Source organism: Pongo pygmaeus, chromosome 20 (assembly GCF_028885625.2).
Source record: "Pongo pygmaeus isolate AG05252 chromosome 20, NHGRI_mPonPyg2-v2.0_pri, whole genome shotgun sequence".
NCBI classification, from domain to species: domain Eukaryota; kingdom Metazoa; phylum Chordata; class Mammalia; order Primates; family Hominidae; genus Pongo; species Pongo pygmaeus.
The window spans coordinates 49078124-49096687 of NC_072393.2; the positions used below are offsets into that span (position 1 = coordinate 49078124).

The 18564-nt window shown below is 40.2% G+C and overlaps 1 protein-coding gene across 3 annotated transcripts in view; it reads right to left on the bottom strand.

Annotated features, from left to right (window-relative positions):
• Positions 1 to 5220: 5220 nt before the first annotated feature.
• Positions 5221 to 18564, bottom strand: part of LOC129019901 (pregnancy-specific beta-1-glycoprotein 7-like) — a 56817-nt gene continuing 43473 nt past the window's right edge. Inside the window, exons 5-8 of one of the 3 annotated variants that reach the window (XM_063658483.1) lie at positions 16119 to 16397; positions 15464 to 15718; positions 10397 to 10480; positions 5221 to 5465 (exon numbers count right to left, since the gene is read on the bottom strand). In XM_063658483.1, coding sequence (XP_063514553.1) covers positions 10434 to 10480; positions 15464 to 15718; positions 16119 to 16397 — 581 coding nt within the window. In that variant the 3' untranslated portion in view covers positions 5221 to 5465; positions 10397 to 10433. Of the gene's footprint in view, positions 5539 to 8091; positions 8554 to 10396; positions 10481 to 15463; positions 15719 to 16118; positions 16398 to 18564 lie in introns of those variants that run through there. The other 2 variants (XM_063658484.1, XM_054463425.2) reach the window with 2 other exon arrangements.

Sequence of the window (18564 nt, forward strand, 5' to 3'; positions counted from 1 at the left end):
CCTATTGTGGGACCTCACCTTGTGATCATTTGAGTCAATGCTCCTTAACAAACACCCCTTTATATATACATCTATCCTACTACTTCTGTCCCTCTACAGAACCTTGAGTAATACAGTTATGCATTTTTATTAATGTAAATTATGCCTTAATTAAAAATAAATATCTTCTCAACCTCCAAAAAGAGACTTTCTGTCTGAAACTTGAGAATAAGTCTAAAGTTTTCATTTAATAATGAATTTGTAAAAGACAGGAAAATTGATTTTGGCATTAATTTGTTCAACAAATATCTGTTGAGCATGTCCTATGTGGCAGGGGCTGAGTATGGGGTGTGGAGTGGGTGAATGTAAGGAACATATATTTCCTGGCTCTCTAGAGCTCATGGTCTAGGGGTTGGAGAGAATTGGTACATTGGGATTTTAAAGGGGGTACCAAAGGTGGTGATGACAAAGTTCAGGGAAGAACAACTGGAGTGCAGGGAGGACATCACCATGGATGCTGAACCAATCCAATGTACTGCTAAGAGTGAGGTGGAAAGTATCATGTGAACCCCAGAGCTTCAATTGTCAATACATATTGTGGTGTGACCAGCAGATTGATAGAAGACAGCAAAGACAGAGGGGTAAATTCCAATAAAGCAGAATAGCATGACTTGTCAAGAGACAGGACTTTTCAAGGTGAAAGGAAGGGAGATGGTCCTGAAGCAGCAGTCATGTCTATGACCCACCCAAGCCCTAAGGGATGACAGATAGGAACAGAGTCAGGGTCCTCAGAGGACAACCTAGTTTTAATTAAGGAAAGGAGTTGAGAAGAATATTTTAAGAAACATTTGAGGACATATGACCGTTTGCTGGCTATGGGATAGGGTAGGCTGGAAGAGAGAGATTTGGAATAAAGGGTATGGATGGGATAAGACAAACCAGGGAAGGGGCCCTACCTTGGACATTTCCTTAACTTAAATATGCCATGTCCATGTTGATTCAGCCAATCTGACTCAGGTATTATGTAACTTGAAGTTGAACCATCACCAACTGATATAAGTGGTGATACTGGGTAACACAAATGTGCTTTCTGGATTCACACATGACCTTTTTTTACATAAAAAGCTCAAACTTCTATGTGGAGATTTTTTTCAACACTATCCTCAAGAAGTATTCATCATGCAACTCTTTCTAGGAAAGGTATTTTAAAAAGAAGAAAAATATCATTTCTGGCCCGGAATGTCAAGACATACATCTCTTAGAGATGTAGTTCTAATTATTATTTTAGAGTCTTGTTGATCTTTCTTATAATTTTAATTTTTACAATAAACAAATCTGTCCATCCATGCATCTATGTATGTATGTATATATGTATGTATCCATCTTCATCATCATCATAATTATCCATCTATGATCTATCTATTGTGTATCTATCTAATTATCTATGCAGAACTGCAAAATTTACAGGACTGGCCCATACCACCCTCTGCTCCCCACTTTGTCTAATCTTCAAAATCAAGTTTCTGGACACAGGACTATGAAATGCAAAGTGAAACATCTCATGTCCAATGGTCTGACACTCTACTGCTCATGAAAACCTGCAACATCCAACTGAGTTTTTCATTTTTAACATCAGCGGGCCTAGTTCTCTATCTTCATAGAGAGTTATTTTTAATTTTACTAGGGGATAAATTCTTTTTTTATAAAGAAATTATTAGGTATAAAATTCCACAATCTCTTTATGTATTCAACTAGATTATGTGTATGGGCAAAGTATTTTCAACTTAAGAATAGCATTCCTGTTCCTTAAACACTATTTTGAAAGTTTGGTTTAAGGGATATTAACTTTCTTAAGACAAAACAAATTCACAGGTGAAAACTACTCACCTTCTGTATAGAAGTTGCTTAATTAATATCAATAATTTTTATTGTATTGGAACACAATAGACTCTAACTTTTTATAAGATATATATGGGTTTATTACTAAATATTCTTAAAATGAATATAATGCTATGATATTCTTATTTTGAGGTTATATATATATATATATAGTCTGCAAAAATTAGGTTTCTTGGTGTCATTCACCACTTATGCAATAATTTTTCTGAAATCAATACACATGCTGTACATGCAATTTTGCCTGATATCAGTTTTAAAACATTGTATATTGGAATCTGGGAACTAAAAATAAGAAAATCATTGTTCCCTTGATGTCAATTTCAGTTTTAACTGCACTTGCTATTTTATTTTTAATTGCTTACATTATCTGTACATTGTCACAGTTGATGGTATTTGTTTTCCTCTCTGTGACCATAATTTCCACAGATTTAACCATAATCCATCCTTAAAGATTACAAGAAATCTTTTAGACACAGCTCCTCTCAGTTACTGAGGATCCAACCTTTACTCATTTGTTTTCTTCATGAATATATATTTCCAGAGTTGTATGTTTGTACATAGCTATTTGTAGCCTTTGAAGTTTATGGAAGTTTGTTTGGTTCCGTTCTTTGGGCACACTTTCTTTCCCTGAGAACTGTTAAGGTTTGTATATTTGACTCTTCCAAAGCTCGTGTGGAAATTTAGTCCCCAGTATTGGAAGCTGGGCCTAATAGAAGGTGTTTGGGTCATGGGGACAGATCCTTCCCATTGAATAGCACTCAGTGCTGTGTGTTCTGATCTGACCCCAACTCCCAGGTTGTTTGTATTGGTCTAAGAAAGCAACACCAGGAGGGGCAGGTTGAGAAGGAAGGAAGAGGCCAACAGTCATGGAAAGTGGCAGCTGGGGCTGTCATTGCTCAAAGCCACACACCCTGGATGCAGTTTATGAATTTTTCTGGATTCATAATCTTTTCCCTCTGTGTCTATCTAGAAACTCACCCACCTCCTTTCTTCTCATTACACTTTCTGTTTCTGTTGCACTCGTTTATGGCCAGAGAATGGTCATGCAAATAGTTGACAATAGAATAAAAAATGACGTTTTGTGAGACTTGGAAACTGGCCTTTCTTTTTTCCAAAAGAGATTGAGGTTTCTAAAAGCTAGCTTTTATGCAGGGCTGTGCAGTTGTGAGTGTAGTTTTAGGTAACAGGTGCATAAGTGAAGGGTGAGACAGAAAACAAAATGCTGGCTGTTTGTCAAATCCTGAAAGTGAATGGGACAAAAATCATTTTTGAAGGAGGATGTCATTCAGGAGACCTTGTAAATCTTAAAGGGTCCTCTTACCAGATGAAGTGGAGGAGGAGGTTGAATTACGGTGTTAGGTAACAGTGGGTACACACTTCGCTGCCTCAGTTTTTTTTTTTTAATCTGTAAAAATGGGGATTGTGGCACTTGGGATTTTTTGGTGAGGACTGTAGTTACCTGGAAAGCTCTTAGGATAGTGCCTGGTACATACTGAGTGCTGCATCAGTGTGAGCTATTATAATTATGGGAATAGACAAAGGTGCCACCGTGGACATCCAGAGTGGGGAGGTATTTTCTGGTCAGGGTCCAGGCAGGCCAACTGGAGATGAAGCTGATTAGTGGGGAAGATTAACTTTCAGGAGTGGAAGAATTTAGGAGTAGTAAACGGAATGCACAACATTCTGTAAACATTCCTTTACTCAACAGTAGGAATACTCAGAGTGGGTGTGGCTTCCGTGACAATCATTATCTCCTGGGAATCTAAGAATGTGTCCTAGAGTCAAATGGCTTTGATGTAAGCCAAACCCAGAAATGGGCTTCAGGACTGCCTTGCACATAGCATTCATTCATCATGAAAAAGCAAAGCATTCATCTTGCTAAACTCATCCCCTCTTCTGGTCCAGGCCATTATTTTTGGTTTTGTATTATCCTAATTTTTAAGGTGTAAGGAGAAAGACCGAAGAATAAAATAATGAAGTACATGTATGAAATAACAGGGTAGAATTGAGACTGGTACGTGTAAGTTAAGAGAAATTATGTATAAATTTTGTGTGAACATAAAAAGGATTTCTTATTGCAAACAGACCTCTCTATATAAATAATACCCATTGCCTTGAGTGGATAGCAGACCTCATCACAAGAACATTCCAGCAGAGTCATGACAGAACGGGTAGTGTGGCTTCTTTAATTGGCAGGTTAGACTGAGTAAGTTACTGAAGAGAAAGGAGTTGAAGGAGAAGCTGGGTGAGGCCAAGAAAAATGGAAAGGTGAAAAGAAAGGACTGAAAGGAATGTTTACCAAGAGCTCATCAGGTACCAGGCTCTGTGCCTAATGTCTTACACATGTTAATTTACTCTTCCACTGTCATTTTCTGAGGCAGTAAGAGTCAGCCTTACACTGCAGATGAGTAAAGAGGCTGAGGGAGGTCAAATGAGGGGCCCAGGGTCATCCAGCCACTTCAGAGCAGAGCTAGTGTGTTTCACTGTGGTTTGTGCAGACAGAGAAGTGAGACGTGGAAGGAAGGCAAAACATTTTTGCTGTGGGTGATGTTTATGAAGGTGAACTGTATGAGGCAGATTAATGGCCTCTTAAAAATGTCCACATCTGGGCCGGGCACAGGGGCTCACACCTGTAATCCCAGCACTTTGGGAGGCCGATACGGGCAGAACACGAGGTCAGGAGTTGGAGACAAGCCTGGCCAACATGGTGAAACCCCGTTTCTACTAAAAATGCAAAAATTAGCTTGGCGTGGTGGCCCATGCCTGTAATGCCAGCTACTTGGGAGGCTGAGGCAGGAGAATCATTTGAACCTCGGAGACAGAGATTGCAGTGAGCCCAGATTGTCCCTCTGCACTTCAGCCGGGGCAACATGGGTGAAAATCTGTCTCAAAAAAAAAAAAATCATATCCTAACTCTTGGAACACATGCATTTACTTTTCTTGGCAAAAACACTGTTCAAAGGTGATGAAGTTGAGTATCTTGAGATGGAAAGCTTATTGTGGCTTATCTGTCTGGCTCCCAGTGTCATCATAAGAGTCCATGTAAGTGAAAGAGAAAGGCAGGAGTGTCAGAGTGAGAATGATGCAGCCTGAGAGACTCCACTGGCCATTGCTTGCTGTGAACATGTGTGATAAGACAAAATTACAACTAATTTAGTTGTAGATGTAATTGGCTTTTATTTGTGATTTATGATTTGGGGCAGCTTCCGTCTACAGATGCCTCAGCATCCCAAGTAGCTGGGAATATATTGTGGGATCTGGCCAGCAGCCTGCAATGCAACGGGGATCTTCCTTTGTTCTCTGGCAGATCGGCAGGTTGAGAAATAAAAGACACGCACAAGATAGTGAAAGCTGGTTCCAGAGGGGTCACCACATTCTGGTCCTGTGATACTGCCAATGCACTGGATATACCAGCATTTATTATTAAGTTCAGTGAGATGGGGGTAGGTTAGTGAGGGATTTAGGGTCATTTACAGGCTCTCCGCAAGGGTTGCATACCATTCCTAAAGCTATGGACGTCTACTTTTCTGGGATAGGAATCTTGGTAATGTGAAATCTCCATGACTGCATTTCCATTCATAGGCTCCCTGCAGGGGGAAGAACATCACGTGCTGTTGGCTCATTCTGGCAGTCCAACCCGGCATTTGGCTTTACACAATCCTGCATGCAATTTCGTATTTACAATAATCAGGAGCATTTCATCTTTTACTCCATAGCAATAGTTTCAGGGGGTCTCCCTACATCTCCCCCTTTTCTCTGATTTAAATGATCCATAGCAATCATAGCTTGCCACTGATCATGACTGGATTGAAGAATATTTTTTCCAATTTTACACATGAACAATAAACCAATAGCACAAATTATACACAGAACAAAATTAACGATAGTGGATCCTCACAAACATTTTACCTATTGAATGGGGTTGAGATTAGATAACCGTTCAGAGATACTGTCTAAAATTTCAGCACTGGGTAGAGCAGTCAAATGTGCTTGAGAAGCTTCAAAAATCTCTTCTTTTAGCTTACATATTCCTAAACTTAAATTAACTTCACTTCCTTGTAAATGGCATTTCACTGATTCCCAATTGTGAACAGACTCATTATATTGGAATGGAGTTATACAAAAATCAGAAGTATTCCAATCATGTTGTATTTGTAATCTATGTTCTTAACTCATAATTCTATCTCCCTTCCATATAACAGAAGCACATCACGCGCTGTAGGCTCATACTGGAAGCCCAACCTGGCATTGTCTTTACACAATCCTGCATGCAATTTTGTATTTACAAGCATCAGGAGCATTTCATCTTTTATTCTGTAGCAATAGTTTCAGAGGGTCTCCCTACAGGACTACAGGTGCGCGCCTCCATGCCTGGCTAATTTTTGTATTTTTAGTAGAGACAGGGTTTCACCATGTTGACCAGGCTGATCTCGAACTCCTGACCTTGTGATCTGCCTGCCTTGGCCTCCCAAAGTGCTGGGATTACAGATGTGAGCCACTGTGCCCAGCCCATAAATCACACATTTCTTTGAGTTTTTGTAATTCCAGCACAAGAGAAACCATTTGATGTTTGAAGAGTGGCTGCACACAAATAAAAACATCTGCAGTTTGCACCACACGAGGGAGAGTACCAGTACGATTATCAGGAGGAAAATATCGAGTTTGGAATATGCACCTTAGGCAAGATGCAAACCAACTACAGTAGGATAGATCAAAGAAGAAGCCAGAAGGGTCTAGTCATTTTAACCAGGCAGCACAGTTAATGATTTTTACAACTGAGTCTCTATAATACCCGATATATTTATCCATGTGCAACAAGAAGTGTCAGAAACTGCACAGGCTCCCCCCTGTTCAGCTGATAGAGAGCAATTCTATTATCTAGCAATGCATGTCTATGTTAAATTAAAACAGGCAGCGAGAATAGGCAAGTATAGAAGTGGAAGCCTAAAAAAACTCCATACATTTGAGGAAAAATTTGTGTTACAGATGCAGCTAATGTCAGCCTTTGGGTGGATTAAAGGATCTCTTGCTATGTAAAAATGTATGGGCTGGGTGCGGTGGCTCACGCCTGTAAACCCAGCACTTTGGGCGGCTGAGGCATGTGGATCACCTGAGGTCGGGAGTTCAAGACCAGCTTGACCAACATGGAGAAACCCTGTCTCTACTGAAAATACAAAATTAGTTGGGCGTGGTTGCGCATGCCTGTAATCCCAGCTACTCGAGAGGCTGAAGCCGGAGAGTCACTTGAACCCAGGAGGCGGATGTTGTGGTGAGCCAAGATTGTGCCATTACACTCCAGCATGGGCAACAAGAGCAAAACTCCATCTTATAAAAAAAAAAAAGTGTTGTTGACATGATATATCTGACACTGTTAACTTACTCTCAGAAGCTACTTCTTGTGAAATCCTAAGTACAGCATTATTCTGGGAAGCAAAGGAGACAGGCATAAGCAAGGACAAATTAAGAGAGGTAAGAGTCTCATCATGATTGATAGTCTTGTTCTGAAATCTTGAGAAAACTGTCCACAGTGTAAACTCACCAACTTGTTGTCATGATTTGCAGTTTAAGTGTCTCTAAATTATGGTGTTGAACATTTGGTGAGCTCTTAGTAGCCCACACCTCAGACATGAGGGTTTTCCCATGAAATTTACATTGAGTTGTCCACCTCCAGCTTATATGGCTTCAGGAACAGAGCCGCTCTTGTTCTTAACGATTTCACTGGAGAAAATTGAATTGGAGGAACTAAAAGAATTCAGGGTCCAGTCCAGTCTACCAGTGGATTATAAATACTCAAAGATAATGAACTGTGGTTCAATATGGTAACAGGTGTACCACAGTTTTGCTTTTCAATATAGTTTTTCTGTCTACAGGAGTCTCTATTTTTACCAAAGATAATTCCAGTAGGATGAATTTGTTTGCAAAATAGGCTGAGTCTCACCAAACTTGCCCAGATTTTTTACCTAAGTGCGGCATGAGTAGCAATGGACCATAGAGTCTCTTTATAAACTTCGCTTTGCTAGACGTTTTTAATAAGAATCTCAGACTAAACTTCCAAAAGCCTAGGAAGCCAATCCAAGGCCAACTTCAGACTTTGCCTGCATTCCCTATGGGTTTCTTCTATGTATATTCTCAAATATAACATCTCAGTCAAAGCCTTGGTAATATAACCAATGTTTTCAAATGTGTCCTGTTATAAAGAGAGCAAGTTCTTACTGAACTTGTGCAAATAACTTTATTACCAAAAACATATGAATACTCATGAATAGTTTCCCAATTCTGGGGCACTCAGATAGAGAGCAAAAGCAAATGTTTCAATTTTTTGTTTACAAAAGTATACTTAACCAATTGCTCAAGGAAAAAGGTTCATAAATCTGGAGAATAAAACATTCAAAGAATCAGCACATTTTCAAATAGAAAATTATGAAAACATTATCCTTTTGATTATTTAGTGCAATAAAATTGAGTTTTTTTCTTCTTTGTCTTGAATTTCACGAAGGTATCAGCCTATTCATTAAAATTTTGAAAGTTCTTAGTCCAGTGGTATGATTTTTAAGTTATCAGGAGCTTGTATTCAAGAGTCCTTGTCATAGTCTTTTCCATAAATCTCCTTGAAGAAAAAGCAATTTTGGACTGTAGCTGATTGTAAATACTTTGAGGAAGAATCAAAGCACCTGTCTGGGAATGACAAAGATTTAAAATGATGATGGGTAAAATTCTAATGAGAATGTATTCTGGTAAAGACACAGCTCACATAGAAATCTAGTTACTTCTGTGGCATATGACACTATGACAACATATTTGATTTCCAGAAATTTCATAAAATTTTTAGAATACTCACTTAAAAAAATATTTTTTTAAGATGGAGTCTCACTCTGTCACCCAGGCTGGAGTGCAGTGGTGCCATCTCAGTTCACTGCAAGCTCCGCCTCCCGGGTTCATGCCATTCTCCTGCCTCAGCCTCCTGAGTCGCTGGGACTACAGGCGCCTGCCACCACGCCCGGCTAATTTTGTTTTTGCATTTTTAGTAGAGACGGGATTTCTCCGTGTTAGCCAGGATGGTCTCGATCTCCTGACTTCGTGATTCGCCCACCTCGGCCTCCCAAAGTGCTGGGATTACAGGCGTGAGCCATCGCGCACAGCCTAGAATACTCATATTATTAACATTCCCATAAATATTATTTAGAGAAGGTTTAGCCTCACTTATCCCTTATTTGAAAATGCTTTCTATAAATTTAATATATCAAATAAGGTGGATTTTCCATTCAGCTGCTGTTTCTCAAGAGGATTACTGAGTTCTTGGTGTAGCCCATTCATAAATAGGGCCAAAAAGGTATAGTCTTATGTATGTTGAAAAAGGTCCTTAGGTAATTCCAGTACTTCTAGCTGAAAATCATTGATTTAGTTTTAAGTTCTACCTATTACAATAAGAGTTCTCCATCCTTGTTACATGTTAGTAGTGTCAGGGAAGACTTAAAAATTACCATTGCCTGGGTCCCTCTCCAGACCTTTAAACTGGAACTAATGGGTGGGGCTTGAGCATCCACTTTTAAATGTTTTCCAGTGATTCCAATGTGTACCTCTATTTCCCATCAGATTTCTCTGATTTCTTGTGCATTCAATTTTTTCTATTTTGGTATCGTGATTATTTTCAGGTCTCATTTCCTGTCTTAGGCTTTATGTCTCCTGGGGTAGGGACCTTGCCTTCCTCATTTCTGTATCTTTTTTGAACACATGAACTGGTCATCAGGAAAAGATCTCAACCACAAATAGGTTGTGTCCTGAGTCTCAGGCTCACATGTTAATCCTAAAGTCTTTGTTCTCCACGAGGTCAGATGTTGCTTGTGATGAAGGGTGTGGTCAAGTCTGCAGTGCAGATGGTGGAAGGGATTTCACTGTTTTTAGACATAGCATTGGAACTAAGAATTTTATGTCTATATGGGTGAAGGGGCAGGGATGTGTAGGAAGACAGTTCTAATTAGGATGCAGGAATCATACCAGGAAGTAGAGGTAAAGGAAATGAGAAGGCTTAGTATGTAGAAGAAATGTTAACTTATCAAATAGGCTAGAGTAGACACCTGGAGATTATTGATTAAGTGAATTAACTAGATTTTAGAAAGGTAATGAGGCAGTCATATGCAAGGAAGGTTTCAAAGTCTGGAGACAAGAAGTCAAGCAATACTTTGAGAAGTGGTTGAGCTTTATGGGAATGGAGAGAATTACACTATTGAGAAATGTCAAAAATCATGAAGAGGGTTTCACCATGTGAAATTGTGTTTCTCATTTGAATCTGAGAAACAAATGAGAAGAGGCTGTAGATAATTATGTCTTAAAGTCAGTGGGGTACAGGGAGCATAAAGGAAAGGGAGAAAGGGAACTGCAGGAATTAGTGCTTAGAAGCAGGAGTTTAGTGGAGAAAGGAGGAGATCCAGTCCCAGATACAGGCAAATAAGTCTGTTCCCTCTCCCAAGCATGACAGTCAGCTCTGCAGGAACCAGGATAAGAGAAAAGGTCATCATACCTGCCAGTCTTCCTGAAATACAGAAATGACACCACGGCTACTGCATTGGAGTAAAGACAGGAAGACATGCTATTCCTGGAGGAGCTGTCATGGAAAGAAAGAAAAGAAGGAATGAAGCTGGTGTTATTTTACATGGGGGAGCCTCAGGAACAGGCATGTAGCATGATGTACTCTATAATTGTTTCTTCAAGGACTACATTATTTCTGTTGGAAAATTGATGGGAGATGATTATATTCTTGCAGTTTTTTTTCCCTCTCACCATGTTTCTAGGTTGGTGATCAGTCCTCTGTCAATTCTCTACTGCACTCAGATATTTTGGAAGGCTTTCAGATGTGAGAAATGCTGATTGCTATTTTCCATGTCATTAGAACTTGCCCCCTTTGCACCTTTTCATGGTTGCATCTTTTTCTCAGTGTCTCTGTTGTGGCAGCCATGAATGAGACCCTGTCAGGTCTCCATGGCAGGGACCTGATTGACAGAAGGCCCAGGTCAGTGCATTTCAAATTCACCACCTCCTTTGCAGAGAAAGCTTCTTTCCTACAGGCTCCCATCAAGGGTGTGAAAGCAAGCCTAGTTCTCTGAGGCTCTCTTTAACTCTAATGGGTGACTGGTTGGAGGATTCCCCATCAGCCTTGCAAAAACTCTTAGAACTGCATTGGTACCTAAAACTTCTTTCTCTTTCTTTTTCCCAGGAATCAGCTCTGCATAGTGGTCTGTGGGTTCTCCCATACTACCTTCATACCTGCCCCACATTCCCTCACAGGTGTCTTCTGTGATAAATTATCTTGTATGTCTAATCCCATCTTGGATGCATCTCAGTTGGTAAAAACTAACATACCAGGCTTGATTCTTTACACTTAGCTTTTTTTCTTTCTCTCCCACAAGTAGTCAGTAGCCATGTTCTAGTGTTTTATGTGTTACCTCTTTTTCCATATATATGGAAAAAGGTAGGTACAGTTGAGGGGCACTTACTATGTGCCAGGCACTGTGCTCAATACTTTACCTGTATCTCATTTAATCCACACAATAACCCTGCCAGATAGACATTATTTCCATTTTGCCGATGAAAAGACAGAAGCTTAGCGTGTTGTAAAAACTTTCCTGGTGTCATACGGCTAGTGACAGGTGGATCTGAGATTTCATTCTAGGACTATTTGACCTCAAGGTTAATGATGATGATAGTAATATAGTAGCTGACATTGGTTCCTCTGTGTGTGGCATCTTGTTTCATTGACTGCATGAAACCTTTAAAAGAATGGTATGAAGAAATCACTCTCATTGCAATTTTCAGGTGAAGAATCAAGATTCAGAGAAGTGGAGACTTGTGCAAGAAATTTATAACTGTAAACTCTTACATTAAAAAAGAAGAAAGATCTCAGGTCAACAACCTACTTCAATACTTCAGGATATGAAAGAAGAACAAACTAAACCCAAGCATAGTGAAGGAGGGAAATAATAAGGATTAGAATTGATATAAATAAAATGGAGAATGAAAAAGAATAGAGGAAATTAATGAAACCAAAAGTTGATTCTCCAAAATAAAATCAACAAAATTGACAACCATTAACTAGATTGACTAAGAAAAAAAGAGAAAAGTTTAAAATTACTAAAATCAGAAATGAAAATGGACTCTGAGCATGGTGGGTCATGTTTTAATCCTAGTGCTTTGGGAGGTCACAGCAGAAGGATTTCTTGAGACCAGGTGTTTGGAGCTGCATAGGTAACCTGGGGAGATGCTGTCTGTGCAAAAAATAAAAAACCAATAAGCTGGGCATGGTGACATGCACCTGTAGTCCTAGAATCTTGGGAGGCTGAAGAAGGAGAATTGCTTGAGCCCAGGAGCTTGAGGCTGCAATGAGCCATAATCACACCACTGTATTCCATCCTGGGCTGGCCTACAGAGTGAGAGCCTTTCCCTCTCTCTTCAAAAAAAAAAAGAGAAAAATGATGCGATTACTACCAATTCTAATAAAATAATGATTATGAAAGTAGTATAAATAATTGTATGCCAATAAATTGGATAACCTAGATGAAATAGACAAGCTCCTAGAAACACACAAAAATATGAATAGAACTATAATCAGGAATAAGATTGAATCAATAAAAGCATTTGATGAAATTCAATATTTTTTCATAAGAAAAACATTCTAAGAATGGAAGGAAACCACCTCAACATAAAGGCAATATGTGAAAAACCCAATGCTAACATCATACTCAACAGAGAAAGACTGAAATCTTTCCCTCTGTGAGCAGGAACAAGACAAGGATGCCTGCTTATGACACTTTTATTCAACATAGTACTGAAAGGTCTAGTCCGAAAAATTAGGCAAGAATTTTAAAAAAGACATTCAATTTGAAAGGAAGGAGTAAAATTATTTCTGTTTACCGATAACTTGAACTTATATGTAGAAAATCGTAAAGATGGAAGAAACATATTAAAATTAATCAATAAATTCAATAATGTTGCGCAATAGAAAATCAACATTCAAACATCAGTTGTATTTCTATACACTACCCATGAACAATCTCAAGGGAAATTAAGAAAAATATTTCAATTTATATTAACATCAAAAGGAATAAAATATTTAGGAATAAGTTTAACCAAAGAGGTGAAATGATTATACCTGAAATCTATAAAATATTGCTGAAAGAAATGAAAAACAACATCAATAAACTGAAAGACATTTTGTTTTCATGAATTGGAAGACTCAATATTGTTAGGAGGACAGTTCTGCCCAAAGTGAGCTACAGATTCAATACAATTCCTATCAGAATCTCAGTGACATTTTTGCGGAAAAAGATAAATCTGTCCTAAAATTTATATTGAATCACATGACTCTAAACAGACACACAGCTTTGAAGAGGAAGAATGAAGCTGGAGGACTCACACTTCCTGATTTCAGCATTTACTACAAAGCCACAGTAATCAATATAGTTAGGTCCTGTCATAAAGGAGGACATAGAAATTAATGAAATATAATAGCCCAGGAAGAAATGTTTGCATATATGGCCAAATGATTTTCATCGAGAGTGCCAAGATCGTCAATGGGGAAGGGACAGTGTTCTCACCAAATGATATTGGGAAAGCTGGATATCCAAGGGCAAGAAGAGTGGAACCTTTACCTAACACCATGTACAAAAATTAACCCACAATAGATCAAAGATCTAAATGTAAGAGCAAAAACTATACAACTCTTAGGAGAAAAGCTTCATGATTCTGGATTTCACAATGATTTGTTGGTTGTAACAACAAAAGCATAGGCAACAAATAAAATGGATAAATTCGACTCCACAAAAATCAAAACCTTTTATATATCCAAGAACACTATCAAGAAAGTAAAAAGGCAATCCATGAAATGGTAAAAATATTTTCAAATTATATGTGTGATAAGAAATTAATTTCCAGAATACATCCAAGGAAGATTTACAAATATCTAATAAGCCCATGCAAAGTTCACCAGCATCATGAATAGCTAGAGATATGCAAATCAAAACCACAATGTTACACCACCTCACACACTTTAGGAGGGCTTTGATAAACAACAACAATGACAGCAACACAAAACAACAGGTGTTTTCAAGTAGATGGAATAATTGGAGGTCTAGTGCATTGCTGATGGGAATGGGAAATGTTATAGCCACTGTAAAAAGCGGTGTGGCTGTTTCTCAAAAAATTAAACAATAAATTACCATTTGATCCAGAAATTCCACTTCTGGACATACTCCCCATAGAATTGAAAGAAATTTGAGCAAATATTTCTACATAGATGTTCAGAGAAGCATTACTCACACTAGCCATAAAATGGAAACAACGGAAAAGTCCATTGAAAGATAAGTGGGTAGGCAAATGAGGTGTATCTACAATTAAATTGTTATTCAAACTTAACAAGGAATAAAATTCCAATACATCGTGCAAAATGGATGAACCTTGAAGATATTATGCTAACTGAAATAAGCCAGGCACAAAAGGAAAATTATTATATAATTCCACTTATAAAAGATAGTTACAATAGCCAGTTACATAGAGACAGAAAGTAGAATGGTGGGTACTAAGGGTTATGGAGAGAAGGAGTGAGTTACTGTTTATTGGGTACAGAGGTTTAATACGGTAAGACGAAAAAGCTCTGGAAATGGATAGTGTGATGGTTACACAACACTCAATTGCCCACTTAGAAATTGTTAATGGTAAGTCTTATATTAGATATCTATAAAGTGTCTGGTAGTCTTACCCTCTCTATATTTACACACTTTTTGGCACTGCCCCTTTCCTGCCATGCAGAGCCCCATGGGTGAATGTCCCTATTTCTCCAGCTCTGATTCAGTCACTATACTCGGTGCTGTGTCCCACGTGCTGTGCCCACAGCCTCATACAACCGTTGACTTCAGAGACAGGACGCAGCCCAAGAGTCTGTCCTGAGGCTCCCTTTCTTCTTATTTCCCTGCAGCCAGGCCCGGGGGAGGCTTGGCTTCAACTGGCAGCTCGATTTAGCCAAATTCAGGACAGGCCCCCAGGGCCATTTCTCCACATATGCTGGTCCCACCCCAGGTGGAGTCAGGCAGGCAAAGTCACCAGAGGAGCCCAGAGCAGAGTAGGAAGAAGAGTCTGAGCTGCTCCTCTCTCACCCAAGGGGCTTCCTCCTCTCATTTAGGGGAAAAGTGTGAGCTTGTTTCAAAGCCTCAGATGTTCCTTGTAGCTCATGGAATAGGTACAAGAAAACAAAGACGTGGCAGAAGGGGATGTGTTGGTGACAGCGAGAAGCAACTTGATCTTGAGGACTCTCCTTCTAATCCCTCTCTGAAGTCTCTTCTACCACATAGTGCTCAGGGCTGATAAAGCCCCCTCCCTACCTTTCTTAGGCCAGACACAAGGTCAGCCATGAGAAAACAGAAAAACAAGGAGAAGAGAGTCTGCAGAGACAAATTGGGAGGGTTCGGGAGGAGAATTTGGGATTTGCTTGTGCCCATGGGACACAGGCTGGGAATAAAAATGTTTTCCTGACTCTTTTCTGAAAGCCAGATAGACTCCACCTAAAACCCTATTGCCAAGGGTGCTGGGATCCACTTACCAGAGACTTCGACGGTCAAGGATTTGGAGCTTTCCTTGCCAGTGGCTGAGTTACGAACAGAGCAAGCATAGAGCCCGCTATGCTTTGTAGTAATGTGGGGGATAGAGAGATTTTGTCCTGATAGCTGAAACTTCCCATTAATTGTCCAAGAATACTGTGCCGGTGGGTTAGAGTCCGCGAAGCAGGACAAGTCGAGGTTTTCTCCTGAACGGTAATAGGTGAATGAAGGGTAAATTCTGGGGAGGTCCGGACCATCTGGAGCAAAGAGAATAAAGCCACAGGTGATGTCATCCGAGGGAAGGGGATGCTCCTGGTCTGTTAAAGGGACACAGTGACCCTCTGAGCCTAGACACACCCTCAAGTCCCAGCCAAACCCCCTCTATGTTCACTGAGCCAAAGCCTGAGGTATTCCCCTGTTTCTCCCATCACAAGCTGTGGGCCCCAAGTCTCCCATGACAAGAGTGTCCCCTCCCCTTATATTCTTGGTTAAGGTTGTGCCTACCCAGGTTTTCCCAGGGCAGGGACTCATGGCCAGCTCGGATGTCCAGAAGTAAATGTGTCTATACTTGGACCGGAGAAAGACTGAGAGGACTGGCCTCTGGACATTTGGATTTAAGCTGGTGGCCTGGCCCACAGAGGAACAAAACATACTCACAGAGGACATTCAGGGTGACTGGGTCACTGCGCATGCCACCATACTGGTCCCATATTTCACATTGATAAGGTCCTGTTTCATTTCTCGTGACACTTGGTAGAATGAGGATCCTGTTTTCAATGGGTCGCTTTACCCTGGGACTGACCGGGAGACTCTGACCATCTAGCCACCAGATGTAGGTGTAGTTCTCACTCTTAGGTTCACAGGTGAAGGTTAAGACATCCTTATTCTCCCTGGGGTTTAAGTTGTTGATGGTGATGTAGGGCATGGGCAGCTTCGCTGTGTGGATAACAGAGAGAGGATTGTCCTGTGTGTCACCTTTGATTCCTCCACAGGCATCCTTCAATCAGAGTTGGCATCTCCCACCTGTCAACCCACGCGAGTCCTTGAAAGCCAATAGCTGGTGCGTGTGTCACAAGACAGATGCATGAAGATCTAAGGGCTCAATGACGGTGAGGCCGCCTGTTCTGTCTTAGGGAAGCACAGACTTTCTTAAATGTCAATTGAGCAGCAGTGTTGGGTCATGGACAGACACGTCAGTGGGAGTCACATCCCCTGGTACCCCTCCCAGTCCCTCCTTAATCAGTTGACTTGCTGGCTCACCTTGGGTTCCTTACCTGGAATGTGCAACTGCTGGGCCCCTTCCCAATTCCATCCTACTTTGCCCCCCTAGATGTGATTTCTCTGCAGCTTCCATTTCCAAGGACGTTCTAGAGATGAGTAATAATGGAATTTCCCTTTGTCCTGAAACCCTGAAGATACTGAGCAGCCTGGCCTGGGACTGGATGTTTCAGCAGAAATAACACAGGGGAGACCAAAGTCAAGCCTGGAGGTCAGTTCAATCATCAGGCAGTGGAGGCACAATGTGGGGCAGTTTTTTGCAGGTGTTTCATGAAGTCTTATTTGAACCCATGACCTCTAAAGATACAGCACAGTGCAGGGAATGATCTAGAAAGAGTGAAGGGGACAGGCAAGAGCTGGTGGCTTTGGAGCAGAACCATGTGCCCTGTCCTGCGTTCTTTACCTTTCCTCTCCTTCTGCAGAGGGCAGGTGAGGACCATGTGGATCTTTCCAGAAATACATGTGGACATTTACAAATACAGAACTGATTGGTGGAAAGAGTGGGAAGGAACTGCTGGAAATCTGGTCGTCATGTACCATCTGTGTTTGATAGATATGAGACACATTTGGAGAGAAGTTTTGCAAATATTTTTTCATTGGACATTCTATTCTTTGATTCCATGGGTTCGACTACTCTAGGGAACCCATGTAAGGGGATTTCAGAGTGAATATGAGAAGAGACTGCTGGTTGCCAGAAGCTTGGAGTGGGGAGAATCAGAAGTTGTTCATGGGCGTGCAGTTTCAGTTATGCAGGGTGGGGAGGTTCTAGAGATCTGCTGTACAGCTTGATGCCTATAGTTCACACAGATTAAGTATTTCTTACGCATAAGATTTAGGACAAAAAGTGTTTTGGATTTCTGACATTTTTCAATTCTGAAATATTTGTCATATACTTACTGGTTTAGCATCCCAAATCTGACAGATTCAAAATCTAAAATGCTTCAGTGAGCATTTCTTTTCAGCATCAGATTAGTGGGCAAAAGTGGGAGGTGATAAGCCAAATATATTCTTGCCCCTTTTTCTTTTCTCTCACCGCGTTTCTAGCTTGGTGATAAATTTTCAGTTAATTCCATACTGGCCATGCTGCACTCATATGTTTTTGAAGGTTTTGTGATGTGAGAAAGGCTGATTGCTATTTTCTATGTCATCAGAACTTTCCACCTTTTCATGGCTGCATCTTTTTCTCAGTGTTTCTATTGTGGCAGTCATTAATAAGAGCCTGTCAGGTCAGATTTAGGACAGGGTTTTCTAATTCTGCAAAAAATGTTACTGCGATTCTGCTAGGGGTTGCATTGAATCTGCAACTCACTTTGGGTAGTATTGTCTTTCTAACAATATTGATTCTTCCAAACCATGAAAATGAAATGTCTTTCCCTATATTGATATCGTCTTTAATTTCTTTCAGCAATGTTTTGTAGTTTTCAGGGTATAATCATTTGACCTTTTTGGTTAGACTTATTGCACAATATTTTATTCCTTTCGATGTTAATGTGAATTGAAATTCTTTTCTTAATTTCCGTTCAGATTGTTCATAATTAGTGTATAGTCTAAAGAATGATCTAGAAAGAGTGAAGGGGACAGGCAAAAGCTGGTGGTTTTGGAGCAGAAATATATTCCCTGTCCTGGGTATTTGATTTTCCCTCTCCCTTTGCAGAGGGCAGGTGGCTCTTCCCTGATAACTAGATAGACTTCACTGGAAAACATATTGCCAGTGCTCCAGGGATCCACTCACCAGGAACTATTATCCTCTTGACTATGAGATTTGTTCCACCAGTGGCTGAGTTATGGTTGAAACAGACATAGACCCCTCTATATGTTTTGGTGA